General features: G+C 41.1%; 1 protein-coding gene across 1 annotated transcript in view; it reads left to right on the top strand.

The window, feature by feature from the left end:
- The window catches only part of ANKRD55 (ankyrin repeat domain 55), a 95,990-nt gene that overhangs the window by 59,617 nt on the left and 12,231 nt on the right, over positions 1–24,142 (top strand). The window contains exons 6-8 of the mRNA XM_049649482.1: positions 5,399–5,527; positions 17,596–17,780; positions 21,864–22,031. Of these exons, the coding sequence (XP_049505439.1) occupies positions 5,399–5,527; positions 17,596–17,780; positions 21,864–22,031 (482 nt within the window). The remainder of the gene's footprint in view (positions 1–5,398; positions 5,528–17,595; positions 17,781–21,863; positions 22,032–24,142) is intronic.

The following is a 24,142-nucleotide window of genomic DNA, read 5'->3' as shown; positions in this document are numbered from 1 at the left end:
CTAATTATTTTTAGTTATCAGTTATAATCTGTGGCTATTATGATGTGCACTACTTATCCAGATTAGAAAACTCTAGAGGCACCTTGGTGGCTCAGTGGTTAATTGTCTGACTTTGGCTCAGGTAACCATCTCACAGTTTTGAGTTTGAGCCCAGCATTGGGCTCTGTGCTGACAGCTTGGAGCCTGAATCCTGCCTCAGATTCTGTGTCTCCTTCTCTCTCTGCACCTCCCTCCCACTCATGCTCTCTCTCTCAAAAATAAATAAACATTTAAAAAATTAAAAAAAAAAGAAAACTCTAAAACAAAGACAATGAAATAATTTACTAATCTTTGTGAACTATAATTATAAAGTGTTTTCAAAATAAAAATTGAAGAAAATGACTTTCATTCCTGTACTTACAACCATCTATTTTTTTTTAATCTTTTAAAGTACACAAAAGTTATTGTTGTCTCCTATAGACGAAAAGTAGGAATGATTGATACATTTATTCCTATTTTTTTGTCTACAGGAAACAACTTTTGTGAGGAGTAGTCATATGTGATTGGGAAATTAATAGTACGTGAATTTCAAAATGTCAGCCCGAGCCAAGCTGGACTTCTGTGAAATTCTAGATCCTTTGGAAGATCTAGATCCCCTGAAGGATCTAGAATTGTTTGGTTGACTCCTCAGCACTTGCTATAATTTTACCCCCCCAGGGCACCAAGATGAGGGATATGGCAAGCACCTGGTCACATCACACATTTCTCTCTCTGTGCCTTTCAATGTCTGCTAGAGTCAGTCTAAAGGTGCAATCCTGAGCACTTAATCAGATTTCTGGTTCAGAAAACACAGAAGTTATGGTGGTTTTGGGGAAAAAAAAAGTTCTGAGACACTGTTAGGACTTGTAAGCCCTTAAATAAAATTTCAGTGATACAGGCTCAAGGCACAGAATTACTCATCTTCATAACAGCACTGCTCCAAAGCAACCCTGCTACCATCCAACAGTTAGGACATTCATTCAATCCTATCAGCAGTCTCAGAATGGATTCTAAGCCAACTAAAACTTAACATTTCCCTTCAAAGCATTCTGGAGAGCTGTGCTCATAACTGAATATGAGTTACTTTTCAGCCATTGAGCCAATACTTTCTGTTTTCCAAGAAAGTGGGGTTCTCCTGTCGCCAGGGCCATCTGGGCATTTGTTGCAACATGTCTACAAGTGACTCCTAGCTTTTCAGCTCCTAGATTCTTCCAAGGCCCCATTGAGTCCTCAGTGAAATTCCAGAAAGCAGCTGGTTGAAAAGGTCTCCATAGTTTGGACACAGATGGCTGGCTTGCATTCAACAGACCCTGGTGTTTTATGCTTTCCATGAGTCCAAGGGAGCCTTGATAACCAGTAATCCACTAATTCTTCCTGTGGATATTTCTTGAACACTTACTGTGTTCTTGGTGCTATGGGCATACCACATCAAATAAGCCACGGCCTCTGCCTTTAAGTGCATTACAGCTGAACCATGACCTGTCACCACTCAGTGCAGACACCAACCTCTGAGACTGAAGTCAACCCCTTAACATAACACAACTCTGATGCCTGCTGGCTCAACAGAAGCTGGAGGAAAGAGAAGGAGGCAGTTTTAAGAAAAAAGTATACTTTCCTAAACGAAGTATGTTGTGCAATACCAGCGGCTGCACTGAAGCTGATTTTGAAAGTTTTGGTTTTCTTATTACTATGAGAGGATTTACTTTTATTTCTCATTAGCCCAGTTGAAAAAAAATAGCAACAGAAAAGTTCCCTTGACTTAACCGAATGTTATATACTGTGATATAAACAGTGTGTGTGTGTGTGTGTGTGTGTGTGTGTGTGTGTAATTGTTATTTCAAGAAGGAATGGAATGATTAAAGTCTTGATTTAGAGTCATTCAGATGATCACCAAATTCTAGGGTGGGGGAAGGGGGTGGGAGAAAATACATAGTTCAATACCTTACAAAAATAAATACTTGCCAGCTGTGTATTTAGTAAGAGCCTAGGGGCAATGCCAAATGAAACAAATAATATAGGATGGCAACATGTACTCTAATGAAAACCACCATTCCAGAAAATTAGAAGACCCTGAATGGTGTTAAAATCACAAAGAAAAGAATTTCCAACATTTGACCTCATTTCCAAAATGAAAGCCTACCTGCATGATGTGTGTAAAGAATGTTATTCTCCAGTGTTGGAGAGACCTGGATTTGAATCCCAACTATGGCACGTGCCCATGGCCTTAGGCAAATTACTTAACCTGTGTTTTGCGTTCCTCAAATGTAAAATGGGCCTAAAAATACCTACCTCTTAGGATTATATATGTATATAAATATTCAATGAGGTAATATATATATAAATTTCTTGACAAGAAGTAGGTATATAAAAAATGGTAATGCTCCTCCCCACCCCATTCACTCTACCAAAACATGCAGAAGTTGGGCTTTTAAGGGTTTTTTGGCAGGGGGGTGGTGTTGTTTTAAGGAAATAACTCTTGAAGCTTAGCAGTTCTGTTTAGGAGATAATGATTAGCAGTGCATGATCACCATTTAATTCATAACCACATTTCACACAGAGTTCTCATATACACACAGTGATTGCCATCTACCTTTTGGAGAACTCATCAAAAATTCTACCAGGTTTCAGTCGAAGAGTTAGTAACAATGACCATATCAGAAAAGTTCATTTTCTGTAAAGGAGAAGTGTTTTGCCTTTTTAAAAATGTATATAATTTTTAAAAGCAAAGCTAGATATTACAAAAGCAAAAAATTCGATCAAGGACCATTAAGACATCCATTTTAAGTAACTACTGACTACTTACGATCTACACTATTCCTGACACTGTTCTAAGCTCCAGGTATTGAGACATTGGATAAGGACCTACCCTAATGAAGTTTACACTCGAGTGACTTAAAATTTCCTTTGATGTCTTTTAACACTGGATACTGATAGCCCTTTATGATGAAGCCAATGACTCTGAAGCAAAAAGGAATCAGCACTGGGAAGGGGAAATCCATGCATAATAAGAATAATCTGATTCCCTTGAGCCCAGATTTCTAGTTCCAGTGGGTCAATTTTATAATGAAGAGGGCTTTTTGAAATGCATTGAGTTATTCTAAATCCCAAGCAAATATTCAGCTGTCAGAATAATAACAAGAAGTTCCACTGCTTTAGTATCAGCATTCTTTTCCATATGGAACCAATTTCTTAAAATATCCTCAAGAATATACTGGGAGACTCACTTGTATGTCACCTATAGCTTGAAAGCAAACTGTAATATAATGATTTAGAATTTTCAACCTGGTCAAGGAGATTAGCATTCTTTTTTTTTTAATTTTTTTTAACTTTTATTCATTTTTGAGAGACAGAGCATGAGCAGAGAAGGGGCAGAGAGAGGGAGGCACAGAATCTGAAGCAGGCTCCAGGCTCTGAGCGGTCAGAACAGAGCCCAACACGGGGCTCGAACTCATGAACTGTGAGATCATGACCTGAGCCGAAGTCAGACGCTCAACCAACTGAGCCACCCAGGCGCCCCAAGGGGATTAACATTCTAATCCCAGCTCCCCACAAACCTCAAACCCTAGATTCAGTTCCGTGTTCATTCACAGACTTGGGAACTTCTCTAGAGCTGGGCTTCCTCTTCTATAAAATGAGAAGGACAGTGGTACCTGTTAACGTTGGTCAACTGCTATAGCAATTAACTCAAAAATTCAGTGGCCTAATACAGTAAAATCTTACTTCTTTTTTTTTTTAAGTTTACTTATTTATTTTGAGAGGGAGAGAGAGAGAGAATGAGTGGACGGGCAGAGAGAGAGGGGAACAGAGGATACGAAGCATGCTCTGTGCTGACAGCAGAGAGGCCCTACCTGGGGCTCATGTGAGATCATGACCTGAGCCGAAGATGGGCGCTTAACCAACTGAGCCACTCAGTTGCCACAAAAGCTTATTTATTTAGAATCATAGTCCAATACTGGTCAGCAAGGTAGGCTTATTCCCCCTCAACAGTCAGGGTCCTGGGCTTCATAATTAAATGTGGTTCTAGCATCTTTTTTAGCCTTGTCCTCTGCATTCGTTGAATGAGGAAAGAGAGAAGGTGTGGAAGACCACGTGGGTTTTGTTTTCTATGCAGGCCACCCCTTTTGTCCACATTGCAGTGATCAGGACTCAGTCTTATGGCCATATCCATCTGCTGGAAGGCTGGGGAATGTACCCAGTGTGGTGGCTTGGAGGGAGAGGAAATAGAGTTTGGTGAACACATAGCAGATTTCCCCATAGTACTTAGTTCAGAATGTTGTTTGGAGAATTAAGTGAAATAATATACATAAGAATTCATAAACGTCTTTGGATCAATAAATATTAGACTCATATCTTTATTTATCTGCAGAGATGACTATAAAAAGAACTTTAAAGATGCCCATACCCTTTATCTCCTTTACCAGTCATCTTAATCTAGAGTCATTTTAGATATATTTTGTGTAATTGAGAGGTGTGGAGGAGAAGAGGCCATCTTTTCACAGTACACTCCCAAATAATACTGGTTCCTCTTGGTTACCATTTCCAAGCATAAGCTCATTTTATTATTAAATGATAACTAAAGTGTGCGACCTTAAACTCTAAAAGAAGTTGGGATTCACCATATAGGTTCATCCAAGCTACCAGAGTGGTTTCTTCTAAACAATGTAGGTCAGATCATGTCAACATTGGTTTAAAACCCTTCAGTGTCTTTGCAGTGACTTTAGAATAAACTGTGAATGCTTTATTCAGAGTTGGTATCCCCAACCCATATTCCCAGGATCAGCCTTGCCTCCCCCTCCAGACTCATCTCACATGGATATCTCTCCCACTCCATTCCTTCTTTTATTCAACAGCTATTTATCTAGTCTCTGTTGTAGCCACTGGAGATATTGCAGTAAAATTCCTTGTAGTGGGATATGGCAGGTTAGCGTGACCCCAGTTACAAGTGGTTGCCTCTGTGGCTTGGTGCTTGCTGTTCTGTTTTCCCCAGCCTAGCTCATAGAGGCCCATGTAGAATAGTCAATAACTCCACAATTACTCTCTCACAGTACCCCATTTGCAGTCTTGATAGCATTGCACAATCTGGAAAATCCTTTTGCTCATTTACATTTGTTATCTGTCTTCCTCTACCACACTGCAATTCCCATGAGGGCAAGGATCTTCTTTATCTAATTCACTACAGTATCTTCAACACTTATTTTCCTGGCAAAAAGCAGAAACTCAGTAAATATCTGTTGATTGAATGGCTTAAGGAATGAATGAACTGACAGGCAGCAACCAACTTATGTGGTGATGGCCCTTGGCCTGAGGAGATAATGTGAGTTCCATTTTCCTTCCTGATAGCCTCTGCTCACCTCTCCCCTTTCTGACTGTGGTTTTATAGGGAATGACACCACTTCACTGGGCAGCTTTCCACAACCGGCCTCAACACACCCAAATGCTGCTGAAGAAAGGAGCAGACCCCACTCTTGTGGATAAAGACTTTAAAACAGCTTTGCACTGGGCAGTCCAGGTGAGAAATTGGCCAGCAAACTTGTCTCAAGTTTAGATGGTGTGAAGCAATGTTAACAGTTCTCTGAGTATGTCAGAACTGAAAGATGGAATTATCAAAGGCACAGCCACTGCAGTGATATGGAGGTTATTAGTGTGCTAGAGCAAGTAAGATTTTCTGCACTCCTCCCATCCCTCATATCCAGAGGGGCAACAGCAAACCTGTCCATTTGGAAGATGTGAGTGCATCACTTGTGGAGAAGAAACCACGCCAAGATACAGAGGAGGAAGACAGCCTGCTTTGGATGTTATATACAGACACACACACACACACACACACACACGCACACACACGCACACACACATGCACACATACATGTAAACAGACACATAACACTTCTCTCCCTTGCTCTCTTGCTCTCTCCATCCACATGCTTGCTTAGTAGCTCACAGCACACCAGGAAAAACCTTCAAAGATATACTAGGAAAATCTCTTCAAAGTCTTTGAACCATAACTCTCTTCTTCCTTCCAAATCCTCCAAAGCAGAGTTATTCCAGATGACCCCGAATTCTGTCCTGAGCAATGAAAATCATGCCTTATAATGCTACCTCATGATCACAAAAGGCAGTCTATATCAGTACACATGACTGAAGAAATCAGAATAGGCCCAAGAAATCTATAGCCCAATGAGGGGGAAAGTGAGACTAAGGTGAAAGAATGATCATGGCTAACATTTATTGGCGGGCTTTCTATTTGCAAGAGGAATGATCAACTAAGAGTCATTTCCTCCATCCTTCAGAGGAGAGCAGTAGTATGCATCATTTCAACAAACTTGCTAGCCTTTTCTGTCTTATGATACCCAAGCATAGACACCTCCACTGTTTATCTTCACCAGCTCAATAAGGCACTCTTGCCATACTGCTGCCAGGATCCTTGTAAGAGGAGTTTCTGCCTGTTTTGATGGCGGTTACATTCAGTTGTTTCACATGCCAAGCATACCAGAGATGGGCACCTGGCACTTTCAGGCCTGAGGGAAGAGGCAAACAGAAGTGATTTGGAAACTGCTCTGGTTTTGTCCCTCCAACTCTGGCTTCAGTTACTCTGTACCAGCACCAGCCCTGGGCAAAACTGTGAAGTGAGCAAAACTTATTTTGTCATCCCCACCTGCCTGTAGCATCCACCTACATACTTTCAGTATCTAATCTCCCACCCTGACCCCCGGGGTGCTGTCCTCTGGTTGGGCAACCATGTGTGCTGATGCTCAGCTGATGTGAAAGTGGTATCCAAATCAAGCATTTCCTGTATTCATCCTCATCATACTTGAGTTTTAATCCCACAGATTTCTGATGGGGTTCACATCTCTGCTCCCACTTCCTCCACCCCACCCCCAATTTAGAGTTGCTGCTCTAGTCCTGCACGTGCAATGGAATCATCAGCAATGCTTGTAAAATTATAGGTCCCCAGACCCCCCCTCCACATCTTCTAATTTGGACTCTTCAGGGGTGGGAACCCTTGCTCTCACCCTCTAAGAGGCAGTTTGGCAAAATGAAAAGTCAGAAAATCTGTTTGTATTGACAGACATGGTTTTGATCTGAGGAAAATCACCAATACCTTCTTGGTTTAACTATCAGTGTATCTTTGGGGTATGAATGAGATTGTGCATATGACAGCACTATGTAATGTGCTAGGTAATTGGAATAGATAACCATTTTTATTATGGTTCCTGATTTCTTCCACAACAGCTTAGTTATCATACCCACATCATCATATTCTTTCTCCCTACTAGATGATATAGCTTTTAACCTGCTACATTGATTGCAGTCCTGTCTGCACTTTAAAATCATCTGAAGAGCTTTTAAGCAATATTGGATACCCAAGCCCCACATCCTTAGATTTTCAGTCAGTTTTTCTGGAGTAGAGCCCAGGCATACATATTTTTTAAAGCTTTGCTTCATCCCAGCAGACTGCAATATGCACATAGGGTTGAAAACTGATGAGGGAGCATAAGGTAAGCTGACACCTCACAAACCCCCTCTCCTCCCCCCACCCCCACAGGTGGAATATGTGTGATATTCCTCAGGCACTGCTGGCTGACCAAGAACAAAGGAAAGGACTGAGAACAAATGGTTGAACTGATAGAGATCAAAGGACCTGAGTCTCCATCAGTTTACAAATATCTTAGTAAATTACAAGAAGAAAGGCAATCTTATCAGTAGCCTAATCTCCAGGAACTCCCTATTATTATTGATAATGATTTGCTAGAGGGAAAACAACCTTAGCCTGACAATAGCTAAGGCTTCAGTAATCTGTGAGTCTTCTTTAGCACATGGAAATCCCTTTAAGAAACTTCCTCTTGACTTTATCTCCCCCAACTCCAGAGCATATAACCAGTCACTCTTCACAACCCCAGTGCAGCTCTTTATGCCCACAGGTCCTGTCCCTGTGCTTTAATAACTTTTTTGCACCAAAGACATCTCAGGAATTCTGGTCAGCTCCAGACCCCCATCACTCCAAAACCCCATCAAAAACACTATGATAAATGAATTCATATTAATGGGTACTAAAACCTTAGCTACTCCTACATAAGATATTTGCATTTTTGACCATGATTTTGTATAAGCATAACGTGTCACTCATTTATTGACTCAACTGCTTAATATATATTTCTTGACCACATACCGTGTATCTGGCATTGGGTGTAAAAAGATTAACAAGGCAGGTTCCTTCTAAAACCCTTACAATTGTATGAAATATGCTATGTGTGAGTGTGAGCGTATGTTAGCACACTTTTTTCTGAGGAAGGCATCCATGACTTTCTTCACTTCCTCAGTGAGGATCAGTAACTACCCCCCAAAAGGTTAAGAATCACAGTTGTGGGAAAACCGTGCACCCTCTGTCTCCTTGTGGTTAGCAGTGGAATTCAGAAGTGGTGCGTCCTGGCCTTTACTCTGCAAAGAAGGCTAAGGGTAATTCCAAATGTCAGCTGAAACCACGATGACACTTGCCTGCTTTAGACTTCTTGTTAATTTATAGTACAGGACCAGCATTGTGCTCCATTTACAGTTTTTCCACATGAATGAGTCTATTTCCCTTTGTCATTTATTCCTTTCCCTGAACTTCCTGCTCTTCTCTTGGACCACATGAGACCACATTTAAAGCTATAGCACTCTGAAATAATAAAGCCTCTGTATTCGACCCAGATTAACCAAGGCAGGAAAGATTGGAAACATTAGGTCCGTGAAGTGATCTGGAATTGGGCTTCTGCCCCATCTCTAAGGTCTCTTGGTAACTGGTGGTGCCCTCCTGGGGGCCAATGCCCTCATTCGCCCCTCCTGTCTTCCCAGGAGACCCTGGTGCTTGCCTCTGTCTTGGTTAGCACTGAGCAGAGCCCTGACCCCATCCAGTCTCTCTTGATGGCATCTCAGTCCCTTCAGAGCATGTGAGGACACCGATTTATCAGGAGTCCACACGGGTGTCTCTCCTCCACAAGGCAGAAATTCAGTTCCCAGTCTTTTTCTCACTCTGTTCCTCAGAAAGCCTGTCGCTTCAGCTATCATTCCCATAAGAACATTCTCACCAGTTTCAGTATTTGTATTTCTACTTTCAGCCCTTTTTTTCTCCATTCTGTTCTCACAGTGCCACCAAGTGCTCTTTCTACAAATCCCAAAGGAATGTATGAATACAATTGTTATCCCACCAAAACAGTTATGGCCCCTGTTGGTCCTTGGCTTAAAAACCTTCAGTGAGTTCCATCTGACATCTCTCTTGAACTCTAGACTCATATTTCTAGCTCTCCTGGGCCTCTCTACATCATTTCCCAGACACTTCAAACTGGTCATGTCCAAACTTAACCCGTGATCTCTCCTTCCTGCCACACTCCCATCTTCCTGGTAGTCCAAGCCAAAAGGCCTCTGCATGGTCCATGAACCCTCCTTTCTTATCTCCCTTCACTGTCCCTTCATTATCAAGACTCCTCAATTCTACCTCCTCCGTTCCCACATCTCTGTTACCTACTTTCTATCCCCACTGTATAGGTCATGGTTGTACCAGGAAACAGCCCATTTGCATGGGATAAATCTGGTAGGGAGTCATGAAGAGGCTATTTCCATACCACAGTACGTTGCCATTAGGGCATCTGGGCCTAAGAGGGCATGGAAGGGAGCGGTTACTAAGACAGAAAAAGCTAGAGCTGTAGGAGAGGTCCCAGGACAGTACAGGTAGCCTTTGATGGAATGAACAAACTGTGGCCTGGCAGGGAGAGAACTGAATGATAAACACCTCAGTCTCTGTCCTCCTACACCCATCTCCTGTCAGTGCCACTCATTGGCCAAACCCAACAGGAAAACAAAGGAGTCCATTTGATGCAATTCATACAGGCTAAAAAGTAAAGAGCAGGATGGAAAAAGTTTGGAGGGTAAGCCTGGAAGAGCAAGTAGAGACAATTTTGTACACCTGCCATCACTTCCTTAGCTCAGGTTTCTACCATGTTTCACCTGAACAGTTTCAGTATTTGTATTCCTACTTTCAGCCCTTTTCTTCTCCATTCTGTTCTCACATTGCCACCAACTGCTCTTTCAACAAATCCCAAAGGAATGTATGAATACAACTGTTATCCCACCAAAACAGTTATGGTCACTGTTGGTCTTTGGCTTAAAAACCTTCAAAGAGTTCCATTTTTTGGTGCAGAACAAACTCCCTGGGCTAACACCTACTGTTGTGAGCAACCACTCCCCACCCCCTACCCACTCCCAGAGATTCATTCTGTCTCCACCTTAATCACGTTCTTCTCTTTTGGTGAAATCCTTCTTGCACTCCCCACATCATCCCTTCCACTTGAAGAATTTCTACATATTCTTTCTTATTCCTGAAGGCCTAACTAAATGCCACCTTCTTTATTAAGCTCCCTTCCAGAATTGTTCCCTCCAAGTTGCACATCTAGTGCTTTCTTAAACATCTAGGACTGGTGGCATAGGCAATGGGATGCCTGATTCTTTCCTTCTAGACTGTGAGCTTAAAGGTATTGTGCCTTATTCAGGTAGATGTGTCTCAAGACCCAGAACAGATCTTTGTGAATCTTAGGTCCTCCAAGAGGTTTCACTGAATTCTGTCCAATAAACTTACCCATCTCAAATCAATGAGATTAATGGCTTATTGGGTTCTTTCTTTAGAATACCATTTGTTACCTTAACTGAATCTTGCAGGAATGTACAAGTCTTAATACCAGGGAGGTTTTTCTAATCGTAGGATTTCTAGCATAGATATGATGGCTGGTCAGTGAAGGTGGCAAGTATCTACTGTCCCTCAAATCTTGCCACTAGCTCCCTCCTCTGCTTACTAGAAAATGTGTTTATTTGGAATCTTCCTCAGAATTACTTTTCTTTCAGTGCATTTTTCAAGGGAGGGTAGAAAGAAAAGAATTATGATAATAAAAAACAACTATTTCATGTTTGTTCATTCAGTCTGTAGTTATGTGGTTAAGGAAATTAAATACACACACACACACACACACACACACCCTAATAGCTCTTTAATATAACCTTTAAGCCTCTAGTGCTTGAGACTGGTTTGGTCCAGTTGGTCCAATATGGAATCCTCCTCCTTCCTGTAGTGAAGACCTGTGGTCAGCCTTCTGGATTGAATCAAAGTCTTATAAATATACTTTTACCCTAAATATATTCAGAATAACAATGGATAAGTGTCATATACCAGTGGGGTCTAATTCCTAAGGTGAGAGAATCTCAGCGCTGCAAGGGACCAAAGAAAATCATATAATCCCACTATTCAATTCATGAGTAAAGAAACTAGTGCACAAGGAGGTTGTCATTTGACCAGATACACCCAGTGCCCACGTAGGCACCCAGGCCATATGACTCCCGGGAAGACTACAAAGCCACTAAGCCCAAAGTAAGCAAAGAAAATATTTGCAAAATCCATCATTCTGGGAGCAAAGGCCAACCTGCTTAGGAAACTGAAGTCTTGAAGGGCAACCTAAGTTTAAGTGGCCACATGTGTCAGCTCCCCAGTGCTTGGTTATAGTGAGGAAGGGATGCAGTAAAAGGAGAAAATAACAGGGACTCACCTAGGAGTGAACACAAGTGAAATAGTAAAAGAAAGAAGACAATGAGGAGAAGACAGAGAAGCTAAAAAGGATGGGTATTCTGTTTGGCTTTGCTTGTAGCTTGTAAGGCTTGTTTTACTCATTTATTTATTTGTTGCTCAGTAAATATTTATTGAGTATTACTCTCTGCTAGGCTTCATTTCAGCAGAAAGATCCCTAGTCATAACATTTAGCAAGGACAGGGTAGAGATATCCTGGAGGCCTTCATCTTATCAGACAAAAGTGGGATTTAACCCCTTTCTACACACTAACAGAGCAAGAAAGGAGTTTTGTTTTTTGTTTTTTGTTTGTTTCTTTACTTCCTATACTATAGTAGTTTGTTTTCCTATATTTTTTTGGTGTGTGTGTTTTGTGTTTTGTGTTTGTTTGTTTGTTTTCCAAAGTATCAGAAAACCTATGAAATGAAGTAGTTCAGCAGCTGAGGGTCACCATGCCTCATGCCCCATCCCTCCAATTTCTGTCTTGTACTAGCTCTCCAGGAGAGTCAGCCCCAGGCTTTGGGGTATAGTGGCCTCTGGAGTCAGGCCAAGCAGTAAAGCCTGGGTCCAAAGGGCTAACCATGAAGATAGTTCCAGACTTTGAGCTAGGCTGTTAGGCACCTTTTTTTTTTTTTTTTTTTTTAATCTGGTTAGCCCTAGACTCTCAACTCTCAAATGTTCACCTCATGTAGATGAGTAGATCTTTCCTTGGAGCTTCATTCTCAGCCTGACATATCTGGCTCTAGCTTAACTGATGGGCTAGTTCTTCTCACCTTTAAGAGGGCTGTATGATCTACAACCCTAGCGATGATTTATCTAATCACCATCATGGGATAAGTGATGCAAATATTCCACTGCTTCCAAAAGAAGGAAGGTAGTTGGAGTGCCCTCCAAGAAGAAGCCACCATAGAGCTTATTCCCCAGACATGTGGTAATAAAAACTAGTCCAAAATCTTCCACAAAGACTCTTTGGAAGGTCACCTAGAATAAAAAGGGTCTACAGTAAGAATATTGTAATGTTTTTTAGCAATCTGCCTATAGCAAAATTCTTTTTTTAATGTTTATTTATTTTTGAGAGAGAGAGAGACAGACAGACAGACAGACAGATATCTCTGGATATAGCATCAGACTCCAAAGGTTAAGTGTTCAGTCCCACAAGGCTGCCCCTCAGATGCCAATCTCAAGCCCCAGACTGTTACCTGTGCCTCTGATCTACCAGCTAAAGACTGGAAGTTCCACTGACCTCCTCAGATTTGATTAATTTTCTAGAGCAGCTCACAGAACTCAGGGAAACACTAACATTTACCATTTTATTAAAGGATGTGATAAAGCATAGGAGTCAATAGCCAGTTGAAGGGATACATAGGGTAAGGGCCAAAAGAAAGGAACTTCTATCCTCATGGACCTTGAGGCCTGGCTTGGTAGCACATGGAAGCCTTCTGGTTCCCCAAGCATGGAAGCTCTGAAAAAGAACTAAAAAAGTTTCTGAGGCATTATTACATTGTCATGATTTAACTAAGTCGCGGGCCGTCAGCTGATTCTACTTCTAGCCCCTCTCCCCTCTCTGGAGGTTTTAGGGTGGGGATAATGGCAGTTCCAACCCTCTAATCACATGGTTGGTCCTCTTGGCTATCAGCCCCACCCTTGGGTGGGGTCAAAAAGTCACCTTCATTAATAACAAGACACTCATTTCACCTTTATGGTTCTGAAGCATTTTCAGGAATCTGAGAAATATATTTTGGTTATCTGAATGACTATATATACATTTCTTATAAATAATTATATCACACAAAGCCTCTTATGAACCCTCCCTCACGAGGTGTAAAGTGAAAATGACTAGCACTTGGTAGTTCCCAGCAGTTTTCAGAGCACATGAAGGCAACTGTATGGATTATCCATGGACAGAAACAAAACAAATACAACAGAAAACAAATAAATCCACAGTCCACATCTGGCCACTCAATGCAGAATTCCAGAGCTCCGTAAGAATAGGATCTGTACAGTTTGTTACTTCCCCTGTTTAATGAAAGGAATCCCACTCTCCATTCTTCCTGAGGGCTCTTCTAAGCACCACCCCATTCCTTCTATCCTGGTGCTCCTTGGTCATTGTAACCCTCTCTGGCCTCCCAGGCCTGGAGCCTACCATTGGCTGACATGGCCAGCTTGCCAAGAAGGAAATGCTGTCACCAGGAAACCACTGAGCCTGAGGCCCCAGCTCATAGACTAGTGCTCTCTTGAGCCCCTCAAATTCCTGTGGGGGTGCACCATGGCAACCCTCTGAGCAAAGGCTTTTAAAGCACCTCATGTTTCACTTTGTAAAAGGTCTCATTTGGCCAGGCACACATCTTTGCTTCTGACATTGCAGTCTAAGCAGGCATTTTTACTTCTGTTTCCCCAGTATGAACATGCAGGATCAAATAAACAGACCCGTTCCTTTTCTCAGGGACAGAATGGTGTAGTGGTGAAGTGCAAGGGCTCTGCAGACAGGCTGTCCATCCTGACCATGTCCCTTCTTGACTGTCACCCTGGCCAAGTTACTTGATTCCCACATGCCTCCATATTCTGCTCTACAATATGGGGATCATAGGAGTACCTACTTCACAGGGTTCTTACCAGGATTAAATGAGCTGGCATGTGACAATGCTTAGAACAGTGCCAGGCACACAAAGTCTACACAAAGTAAAGGTAGCTATCGCCCTTATTCCTGGGAGCACCTTCTTCTTAAAGAAAAGGAAATACTGGGGTGCCTGGGTGGCTCAGTCGGTTAAGCATCCGACTTCAGCTCAGGTCACGATCTCACGGTCCGTGAGTTCGAGCCCCGTGTCGGGCTCTGGGCTGATGGCTCAGAGCCTGGAGCCTGCTTCAGATTCTGTGTCTCCCTCTGTCTCTGCCCCTCCCCCGTTCATGCTCTGTCTCTCTCTGTCTCAAAAAAAAAAAAAAAAAAAACGTTAAGAAAAGGAAATACAGTGACAATGTTGTAGAAGTGAGATCTAGGTATAGAGGCAAAGGCCTTGCCTGGAAAATTCAGGATAGAAGATACTTTGGAGGAAAAGGATAAGGTTGGAGTTCTCATCTAGAGAAGCTGTGTGACACTTCAGTTCTCAGGGGCACTGCTGACTGGGCCTGCCTGGTCAGGGTCCAGAATAGGCTGGTGCAGAGTCCTGGGAAGCAACACAATTTCAGTGTGACTTCCAAAAATGACTGCTCTGAGGATCAGGTGAGGAGGGAGGAAGACACAGGGTGAGGAGATGGGTATTGTTTTTTCTATCTGTGCTTGACACTCCCCCTTTCACACAAAGAGAGAATTGTGACAGGGCACTTTGCCCTTTGAATCACCTTGGCAACCTGAATTCTTTTGCTGTTCCAGGAAATTATAAACAAAATAAATACATTGAACTGACGCTCTTTGCTTCTGTTTTCTCCCTCAAATGGTACTTTTTTAAAAGGTGTGCATGTTGGGGGGTGGGGTGCTCTTGATTGTTTTAAATGTATTTTAGACTCCTTCAAAATATGTTTAAGTAACATCAGGTGAAGGAATCTTAGAAAAGTTGATAAAGCAGGCACAGAAGCTTGGATGTGTTCAGTATAAACAACTTCTGGTAACAGGCATGCCATAGAACTTCATCAATTGATCCAAATAATGTAAAAGTTGTTGTAGACAAAGGAAGGATGGAAGGAGCAAGAGGATATAAGAGGGAAGATGAGAGGAAGAGAAGGAAAAAGCTTAAGGGTAGGAACCACTTTATGGGCCTGTGACCAGTATAGCCAAAGTGGGTCCCATGCTCAAAAGGGATCCCTGAGCTTGGGGTATAATGCTCTGTGGCCGCCATCTGAAAATTTTCATTAATTTTATCTTTGAATTTTTATTTTGTAAGTGAAGTCAGAAAGGACAGTGGTACCATGGCTCACACAGTACTGCTTCCCCACCTCTCTAGGACAAACTCTCAGCCTCCTGGCAAGGGATCTGGACACAGACCTGAGGAGGGTCAGGATCAAGCATGTGCCAGGTTACAAGAGGAAGGCCCAGGCACCTGTGAGGGTTTGCTCTAGTAGTAAGACTCTCCAGCCCAAAGGAGCACAATAATAAATAGCAAATAAAAATCACTGTGCCATGTCAAGAAAGACACCAAGAAGAAAGGACTGAGCTTCTTTCCTGCCATATCAACAGGGGACTCCACATTTTCATTTTGCCCTGAGCCTCACACATTATGTATCTGGCCCTGGTTGCAGCATTTAATTCCCACTCAGCTCTCTTCCTGCACCTCAGAGTTGAGAGTTGTGAGGGCCCCTGGCCCTTGTCCTGCAAGAGGTTGTAGAACTCATGTCAGCTGCCCTCTCTCATACAGTGGAAGCACATTTCCAGGGTTCACAGTGTAATTGCCCATTGTGAGCCAGCAACAAGCTGAGTAATGGGAAATCCGGAGAGCCGAGAATGCAGAGACAAGGGAGGGAAAGGAAGAGGAAAGGTGAAATGAATGAGTGCTGTTCCATGGAATTGTGAAAACTGACTCCAGCCGTGGGGTCAAATAAACAGGATAACACAGCGCGAAGAAGGCCAACAGGAAATTTTACACGGAAAAATGTATCAGGAGGTAGCCGTTGAACAGCATTTGAAGTATATCAAAACTGCAGCTTTTTAAAAATCCAACTCTGTTTCTTGCCCAGGTCTCTGACCCTAGCTTGTGGTCCAGCTCTGGGCTTCCAGAACTATACCTTGCTCCTCTATTTCCTTAACCTGCTCTTAATCCTCCTAGGGACCTCCATTCTACCCATAAGTCCTAGTGCATGGAGTTACAGGGTCTTTCTGTGGACTCAATCAGAAAATTAAAATGCTAATGAATTATTTGGATTGTTTTATAATCTTTCCAGAGATATCAGGAGAATCTGAAGGATTAGAGTTTCTATTGTATGATATAAAATGAGAATCTCTTTCATTGGCCAATGAAAATTTATTGTCATTTGAAACTGTAAACGCTCATGCAGTTTTTTTTTTTCAGGTCAATGAAAGGTATTCAACACCAGTAATATGCACAGATTTTACTTACCTATTTGTGCAAGCTGAAGAGATATAGGACACTATCAAGGAAGAATTGGTAACTTTTAAGACTTGAACGGGCTACTTAAAAAAGTGTAGAATAGCCTCCTTTCAAAGATAGGATGAAAAGTTTATTATAGATCTACACAGAGATGGACCCAATTTAGATGGTTGCCTGAAGTTCTTTCTTTCTCATATTTGTTGATTTCTTATTGACTAACTACTTAATTATGATCCATTTACTTTCACCAAGGATTTTTGGATATTAAATTTCATGCAGTTTGTACCAATCTGATCATTACTGGATCATCTTGGTCATCATTTTGCCACCAGCGAGTACTCATCCTGGTCATTTTGTTAACATTAAAATTCACTCTGGGGTACCTGGGTGGTTCAGTCAGTTAAGGTCCAGTCTCGGCCCAGGTCATGATCTCAGGGTTCGTGGGTTTGAGCCCCTCATTGGGCTCTGTGCTGACAACGTGGAGTCTGCTTCGGATTCTCTGCCTCCCTCTCTGCCTCTCTTTTTCTCTCTCTCTCAAAAATAAATAAACATTAAAAAAATCATTGTTTAAAAATTTTTTTCACTTTTCTGGTTTCTCAGGGGCCAACCTCTGCCCTAGTTGGGGAAAAAAAAACAAAAAATAGATTTGATGAACCAGTTGTTGTCTAGGTAGCCCCCCCCCCATGTCAGTCACACCTGTATTTAATTTAAGTCCTTGTTAGTTGGCTAATGATGGAAGACAATTTAGCTCTTATGGGAAACAAAAATCCTTCCAGTGACAAGAGGCAAGTGGGAGTTTGTTGGAGGGTTTGTTAAAATGTGTTTACTCCCCTTTTTAGTTTTCCTTTCCTTTCTTTTTCTTTTTGCATTTTTTTCTTTGCATTTTATCTTAACATTCATAGACCGGGAAGAGCACTGGATGATACATAATTAGCTTCCTTTGACTCTCTCCTCCAGAGTGGAAATAGAATTCTGTGTTCCATCATCCTGAGCCACCACCAGGGTCCATCCATAATCAACTATGATGACGAGAGTGGGAAGACATGTGTGCACATTGCCGCAGCAGCAGGCTTCAGCGACATTATTAACGAACTGGCGAGAGTGCCTGAGTGCAACCTGCAGGCTCTGGATGTGGACGACAGGTATTGGTAGCAACTCAAAGTGTTGGGAACTAACAGCCATCTTCTCTTTATCTTAAAATAAAGAACATGGTTAAGGGGTTATCCTATATGACTATATCCTTGACTGCCGGTAATATTCACACATGTGCTTGTGACAATAAAAACTGCTCTATTTTAGTCAGGGCAGGAAAAATCATTGTTATGGAAAGAAATGCTGTGACTGTACAGTATTGTCAGACTTTCCACTTTTTGCTAAATGTTCTCAGAAGGCTTTCTGTATGTCAGCTTCCTGCTATATATGCACTTTTTATTTCTTAACAGTAAGTCTTATTTTTTTCATCATTCCTGGATTATGTCATAAAGTCTATAAGTTCTTGTTATCCAGACAAGAGCGTAAGACAAGTTTTGTATTCAGAACTAGATGTGACATTTTTCAGGTTTTTCTTTTTTTCCCAACCATTAAAAATACATTGGCAAGGAAAAAGAAGCTGGATCCAGAAAGGGGAAGAGACTTATCCCAGAGGTAGTCAGCAATGAAAGAAGACTTGTACCCTCCTTGTACCCCCCTCTTCTAAACAAAGAACTTTTCGTACATCATCAACTATTAGAGCTTTTCAATTACACTGCTTATCTAATCTTTGTTTTGGTTAGGCATTGATTCAATGGAAATACAAGAATAATATAACAACAAACAAGACTATTGAAAATAAGTAAAAGGCTTACATGCTATGTATGGGTTTTTTGCCCTCTTCTGTTGAAGTGCAAAATTAGCCACTTACTTATCTTAACTTCAGGTAAATCCCAAGAAGCACCTCCTACTCTCCTATACCTGAAATTCTTGTAACACCTGGGAAAAATTCTTGAGTTGCACATGAGTCTCAGGACTTGGAGATGGTTAACATGATGACTTTAATTAAAATTGAAGTGTAGATCATTGAAAGTAGACCTTTTCCCAAGGTCAGATATTGATCTTGAGCAGGTAAGACAGTAACAGGACTGAAGTTACATGAAGAGAAAAGGTGAATGAACCAAAAAAAAGAAGAAAGCAACACATTTAAGAAAGGAGGGCTGGAGAAAAGTTTACCGACTTTAAAATACTTTCACAACCAGTTCCAAATAGGGTATTTCCCAGTTTGCATTATCATACACTTAGCAAAGGAAATCCAGTTCCTCAAGCCTCAGGGAAGAAAGTAAAACCAAGGTAGGAAAAAAAAGTACAAAAGATAAGATCCTACAAGAGTTCAAAGTGAAGTAAAATCTCCAGGAGAATCTAGTTCCTGCTCCAAAGCTCAACTCACTTGTTGCCTCAATTGGCCAAATCCTGCCCTCTGTTTTGTTTTGTTTTCTGCAGCCTGCAGCTGTACCTTCACACTGAAACTGTGAGCTTGTCTTAGTAGAATTTTTCAGAAGTTTCATAGGTATAAATGCTTTAACCATTTGTAGGAATTGTGACTTCCTTATGCTTCTTCTCCTAGTGGAGAGAAAGTGTTTGAAGCAAAGGGAAGAAAAATAAGGCAGTGATTTAAAAAAAGAGAGAGAGGGAAAATATGCAGGCACTAGTCCTCCTAGATATTAAAGTACTTTCTAGATCTGTGATATTTATTTATTTTTTAAAAGTTTACTTATTTATTTTAAGAGAGAGAGAGAAAGAGAAAGAGAGAGCAGGGGAGGAGGAGAGAGAGAGAGGTGAGAGATAGAGAATCTCAAGCAGGCTCTGTGCTGTCAGCATGGAGCCTGTTTTGGGGCTGGATCTCAGGAACTGTGAGATTATGACTGAAGCCAAATTCAAGAGTGGGAAGCTTAACCATCTGAGCCCCCAGGTGCCCCAGATGTATGATATTTAAAACATGGTGTAATTAGCCTAAGATCCATGGCACAGAACACATAACTCAGAAGTAGCTCATGTAGCATAAATGTCTCAAGTTTCATCAACCTGTGAGGTCATACTTTACTTTAATACCCAACCCATTTATCTTCAGGAAAGACAGTCTTTTATCAAGTTCTCCTTACATGCTTCTGGGAATTCTCTCAGGAATGTTTACATGTCCTATAAATCATCCCTTACTGACATCTCAACCAATGCTGCATGCTTATATCAATCATTTCCTGCTCTTCAGACACTACCTCATCAACCACCTCTAATGAATTTTTTCTGAGTCATGGGCCCTGGCCCTCCACCTTCACATTTTGATAGTTTCAGCTATCACAGTGTAAAGGTGTGTTTGTGTGCTGTGTTTGTCGGAAATTTAGAGATAAGAAAGGAATTACAGGTTAGATAACCTGAAATTGGATACTGCAGATTGCCCACAAAGGCTCTGTGTGTATTAGTTAGGAGTTTTCTATATACTCCGTTTCTCTGCAAAATAATTTATGTTTTCCCCGTTCTTCCGGATCTCTTTTTCCATGTTGGCCGTCAGAAGAAGTAAAACACTTGGTCTTCACAATTGTTGTAAAGAAGTATTTCACACTGCTCCAAAGTGAGTTGTCATGTGTCCATGAACCTGATGAGATTGATGCCCAACCCTTCATCTATTGAATTTATTGGCAATATATTCTCTAAACAGGATGGCATAATCTGGCTGGAGCCTCATCCTGTTTCATAATAGATATTGTGTGGAGACCTCTCTCAAGTAGGATGGAATCAGTCACATCTGCCACATATTCAAATAAGCAGGGTGATTGATCACTGTATTGAAAAGAAACACAGTCCTATGAAGTGTTCTCAAATTTCGGGAAGTAGTATAACCTGAGGAGGAGGATGCTTGATTGACAGAAGACACAATCCACGCATGGGGATCCTGACCACACTGAGGACAAGACTACTCTCCCAAGTACTAAGGCCCATGCACCTTAACAGATAGCTCCAACTGAGCCCTTTTCTGTCTAGCCCCTTGGCTGCCTCCATGTCTGAGAGACTGCTTGGCCACCCTTCTGCCCAGGGTTCAGGCCCCACCAGAAAGCCTAGAAGTTTTCCATGCCTTCCTTCCCTGCCTCAGGATTGAGCCTTTCCCAGGGCAGTTTAAAAATGACAATATTTTCTCCTAGCCTCCTGCTTTTTTTTTTTTTACCTAAGAGAATACTGCTTTTACAATTAAATAAAGGCTTAAATATTGAGGAATATGTATCTACCTTCTGGCTGATGAAGGACTTTCTAAGTATAAAATGCTGAAAGAAACAAAAGCAAAGAGATAATTAAGTGTGGTTATTTTTAACTTTTATGGAAAATCACTATAAAAATTAAAAGTCAAGTAACAAATTAGAGAAAATGTTTGCAAAAGTATTGATATCTTTAATATATAAGGAGCCTACATAAATTAGTAAGAAAAACTAACAATATAACAGAAAAAAAATGGCCAAAAGGCATTAAGAGTCATTTCAGTCAGAAGACTCAAGTGACAAATAAAAATGTATTTCAAAACTTCCACCTCACTATTAAAGAAATGCAAAAGAAAATAACACTGTGGTATCATTTTGCCTACCAAATTGGCAAAGATTTTTAAAGGTGATGATAACACTCAGTTTAGGGAAGGAATAGGGACACAGCTGGTAGGGGGAGAAATTGAGTCAATGTTCTTAGAAGACAGTTTGCACTATGTATAAAGAGCCTTAAAATTGCCCATAACTTGGGGTCGCCTGGGTGGCTCAGTAGGTTAAGCAGCTGGCTTTGGCTCAGGTTATGATCTCACAATTTGTGAGTTCAAGGCCTGCATCGGACTCTGTGCTGACAGCTTGGAGCCTGTTTTGGATTTTGTGTCTCCCTCTCTCTCTGCTCTTCCCCTGCTTGTGCTCTGTCTCTCTCTCTCTCTCTCAAAAATAAATAAATAAACTTAAAAAAAAATTGCCCATAGCTTTTGACTCACTACTTCCTCTTCTAGGACATCGTCAAGAAAGCCAGAGAAGGGTACAAGGCTCCAGAATGCTTATAGCTGGAGGACAGTTTGTAGCATCCTGAAGCCCCATCTGATACTTAACTTACCATTTCCACACTGCAAATAGCCACACATTTTTCGTGCCACATCCAGACTTTAAACAACTGTTGCCAGCTGAGCACGCTGTGCCATTTCTGTGCTCTGACCCTTGTGCCATTCCCATGTGGTCCCCCAGGACACCGCTGCACTGGGCTGCAGCTGCAGGGAAGGCAGACTGTGTGCAGTCACTGCTGGAGCTGGGCATGGACAGCAACCTGCGAGACACCAAGGAGAGCACACCCCTGGCCTACGCCCTGTACTGTGGCCACACAGCCTGTGTCCAACTCCTCTCCCAAGAGAGTAGGTGAGTGCACTGGAGAGGAGAGGCACTCATTGTTTTCTTCCTCTCAAACATTTATAAAATTGGATGAAACTTTTTCGCTTGCCGATGCCCAAATCCAGCTCTAACTTAATATTGTGCTTGCCACTGTCTAATATATCGTGACATGTTCTCTACTCTGTGGAGCAAAATTATAGTAGTGAGCCCAAATCCATCACCCTAACATCCACTGGACTTTCATTTCTTCTTTCCTTTTTCTCCCTTTCTTCTTCCCTGTACATGCCATGTTCTCTTAATCTTCTTTTTTTCCGTAATCAACAATTCTCAAACTTTTTGCTCTCAGCACCCTTTTCCACTTTCAAAAATTGGGAACCCCAAGGGGTTTTCTTTATGGGAGTTACACCTTTCTGTATTTATAGCACTAAAAACTAAAACTAATTTTTAATAAAATATGTAGTTATTCATTTAAAGCAATAATAACCTCATTACATTTACATGTTGACATAAATACCATATTTGTAGCTAAAAATAACCTTTTTGTCCAAAACCAAAAAAAAGTTGTAATGAGAAGAACAGCAGAGCTTTGCAATGTTTTGCAAATCTCTTCGATATCTTAATAGAAGCATAGTAGAATACAGCTATATTCCCACATCTGTTCCTGTATTCAATCTCTTGCAATATGTTATTTTGATTGCAGTGTCTGAAAAAAATCTGGCTTTGCATAAATATGCAGTTGGAGAAGGGAATATTTCAGTAGCATTTTCAGATATTGTGGATACTTTTCCTTTGCTATTACATCCAAACTTGACAAACGTTAGTTACAACGTGAACTATTGGCATATCGATGAACTTTTTATACTCTGTTGTGTTAAAATCCATTAGTTTGTCTTGCACTTTAAATGGGTCTTATACCCATACAGGATTTTATAGTATCTTGCTTTGGTCATTTGGAAAATATTGGTTCACTTAATTAGGAATATCATCCAGATGACACATTGCATTATACAATATTAAAAAATCACATTTGTTAATATCACCACTGATCTTATTGGAAGAGCCTTTATGTATCAGGAATCTGTCAAGCTTACAGTATGCACACAAGTTTTTCAAAATTCTAATTTTTGCTTGAAAACCGGACTTTTGTCATTGGCAGCAATTGCTGTCAATTGTTTACCTTGAAATTACAGGCTTATTTTATTCGTTTTTGAGAAGCTTTCTGAAAATACCCAATTGCAAATAACCATAGTTTGTTTGTAGGTCATAAAAATGGTGTTCTGTGAAAAAACAGTATCTAGGTTAGCTGGCAACTCAAACAATTATACAAGTGCTTTACCTCAAGACAACCGTCATATTTTGTTATATAGTTGAATTGCTTATGGGTACTTCCTGTTTTGTCAAAAAGTGTATACTGAAAGGTAATTTTTTTAAATTTTTTTAATGTTTATTTTATTTTTGAGAGAGAGAGAGAGAGAAAGAGTGAGTGGGGGAGGGACAGAGAGAGGGAGACACAGAATCCGAAGCAGGCTCCAGGCTGTGAGCTGTCAACACAGAGTCCAACCTGGGGCTTGAACTCACGAACCGTGAGATCATGACCTGAGCTGAAGCCAGGACTTAACCTACTGATCCATCCAGACACCCCACAAAGGTCAATATTTAATAAAATTAATAACTTTTACCAGACATTAATAAGTTAAATGACAATTTTTTAACATAAGTCCATTGATGATACTGTCTTGATTTGTATCAAGGAGCCCATACTTTGACCCACTATCTCTATTGTACAAAAGCACATGAATATTGTACAAAAGCAACTGAAGACTGTTGGGGACCCCACCCACAGTGTTTAGGGGACCACACTTTGAGACCCCACTGGCCTAAATCACAATCTATAACCGAAGGAGGAAAGATTATAGAAGATACTAAAGTAGCATTAATTTGCACAGGGCTATATTCTATTGAGGTCAACTTGGAAGAATGTTAGAGATCCCCTGGGGTAATATTAGGGGTCTAGAAGGGGTATTCAATAGTTCACAAAGCCTATTGGAAGGTGAAAGAATGAAGATAAAAATACATCGTGGAAATAAAGATTCAATTACACACTGTGTGACCTGTAAAGAAAAACACTAATTATATAC

This window comes from Panthera uncia (assembly GCF_023721935.1).
Source record: "Panthera uncia isolate 11264 chromosome A1 unlocalized genomic scaffold, Puncia_PCG_1.0 HiC_scaffold_17, whole genome shotgun sequence".
NCBI classification, from domain to species: Eukaryota; Metazoa; Chordata; class Mammalia; order Carnivora; family Felidae; genus Panthera; species Panthera uncia.
This window is presented reverse-complemented; position numbering and strand designations above follow the sequence as displayed.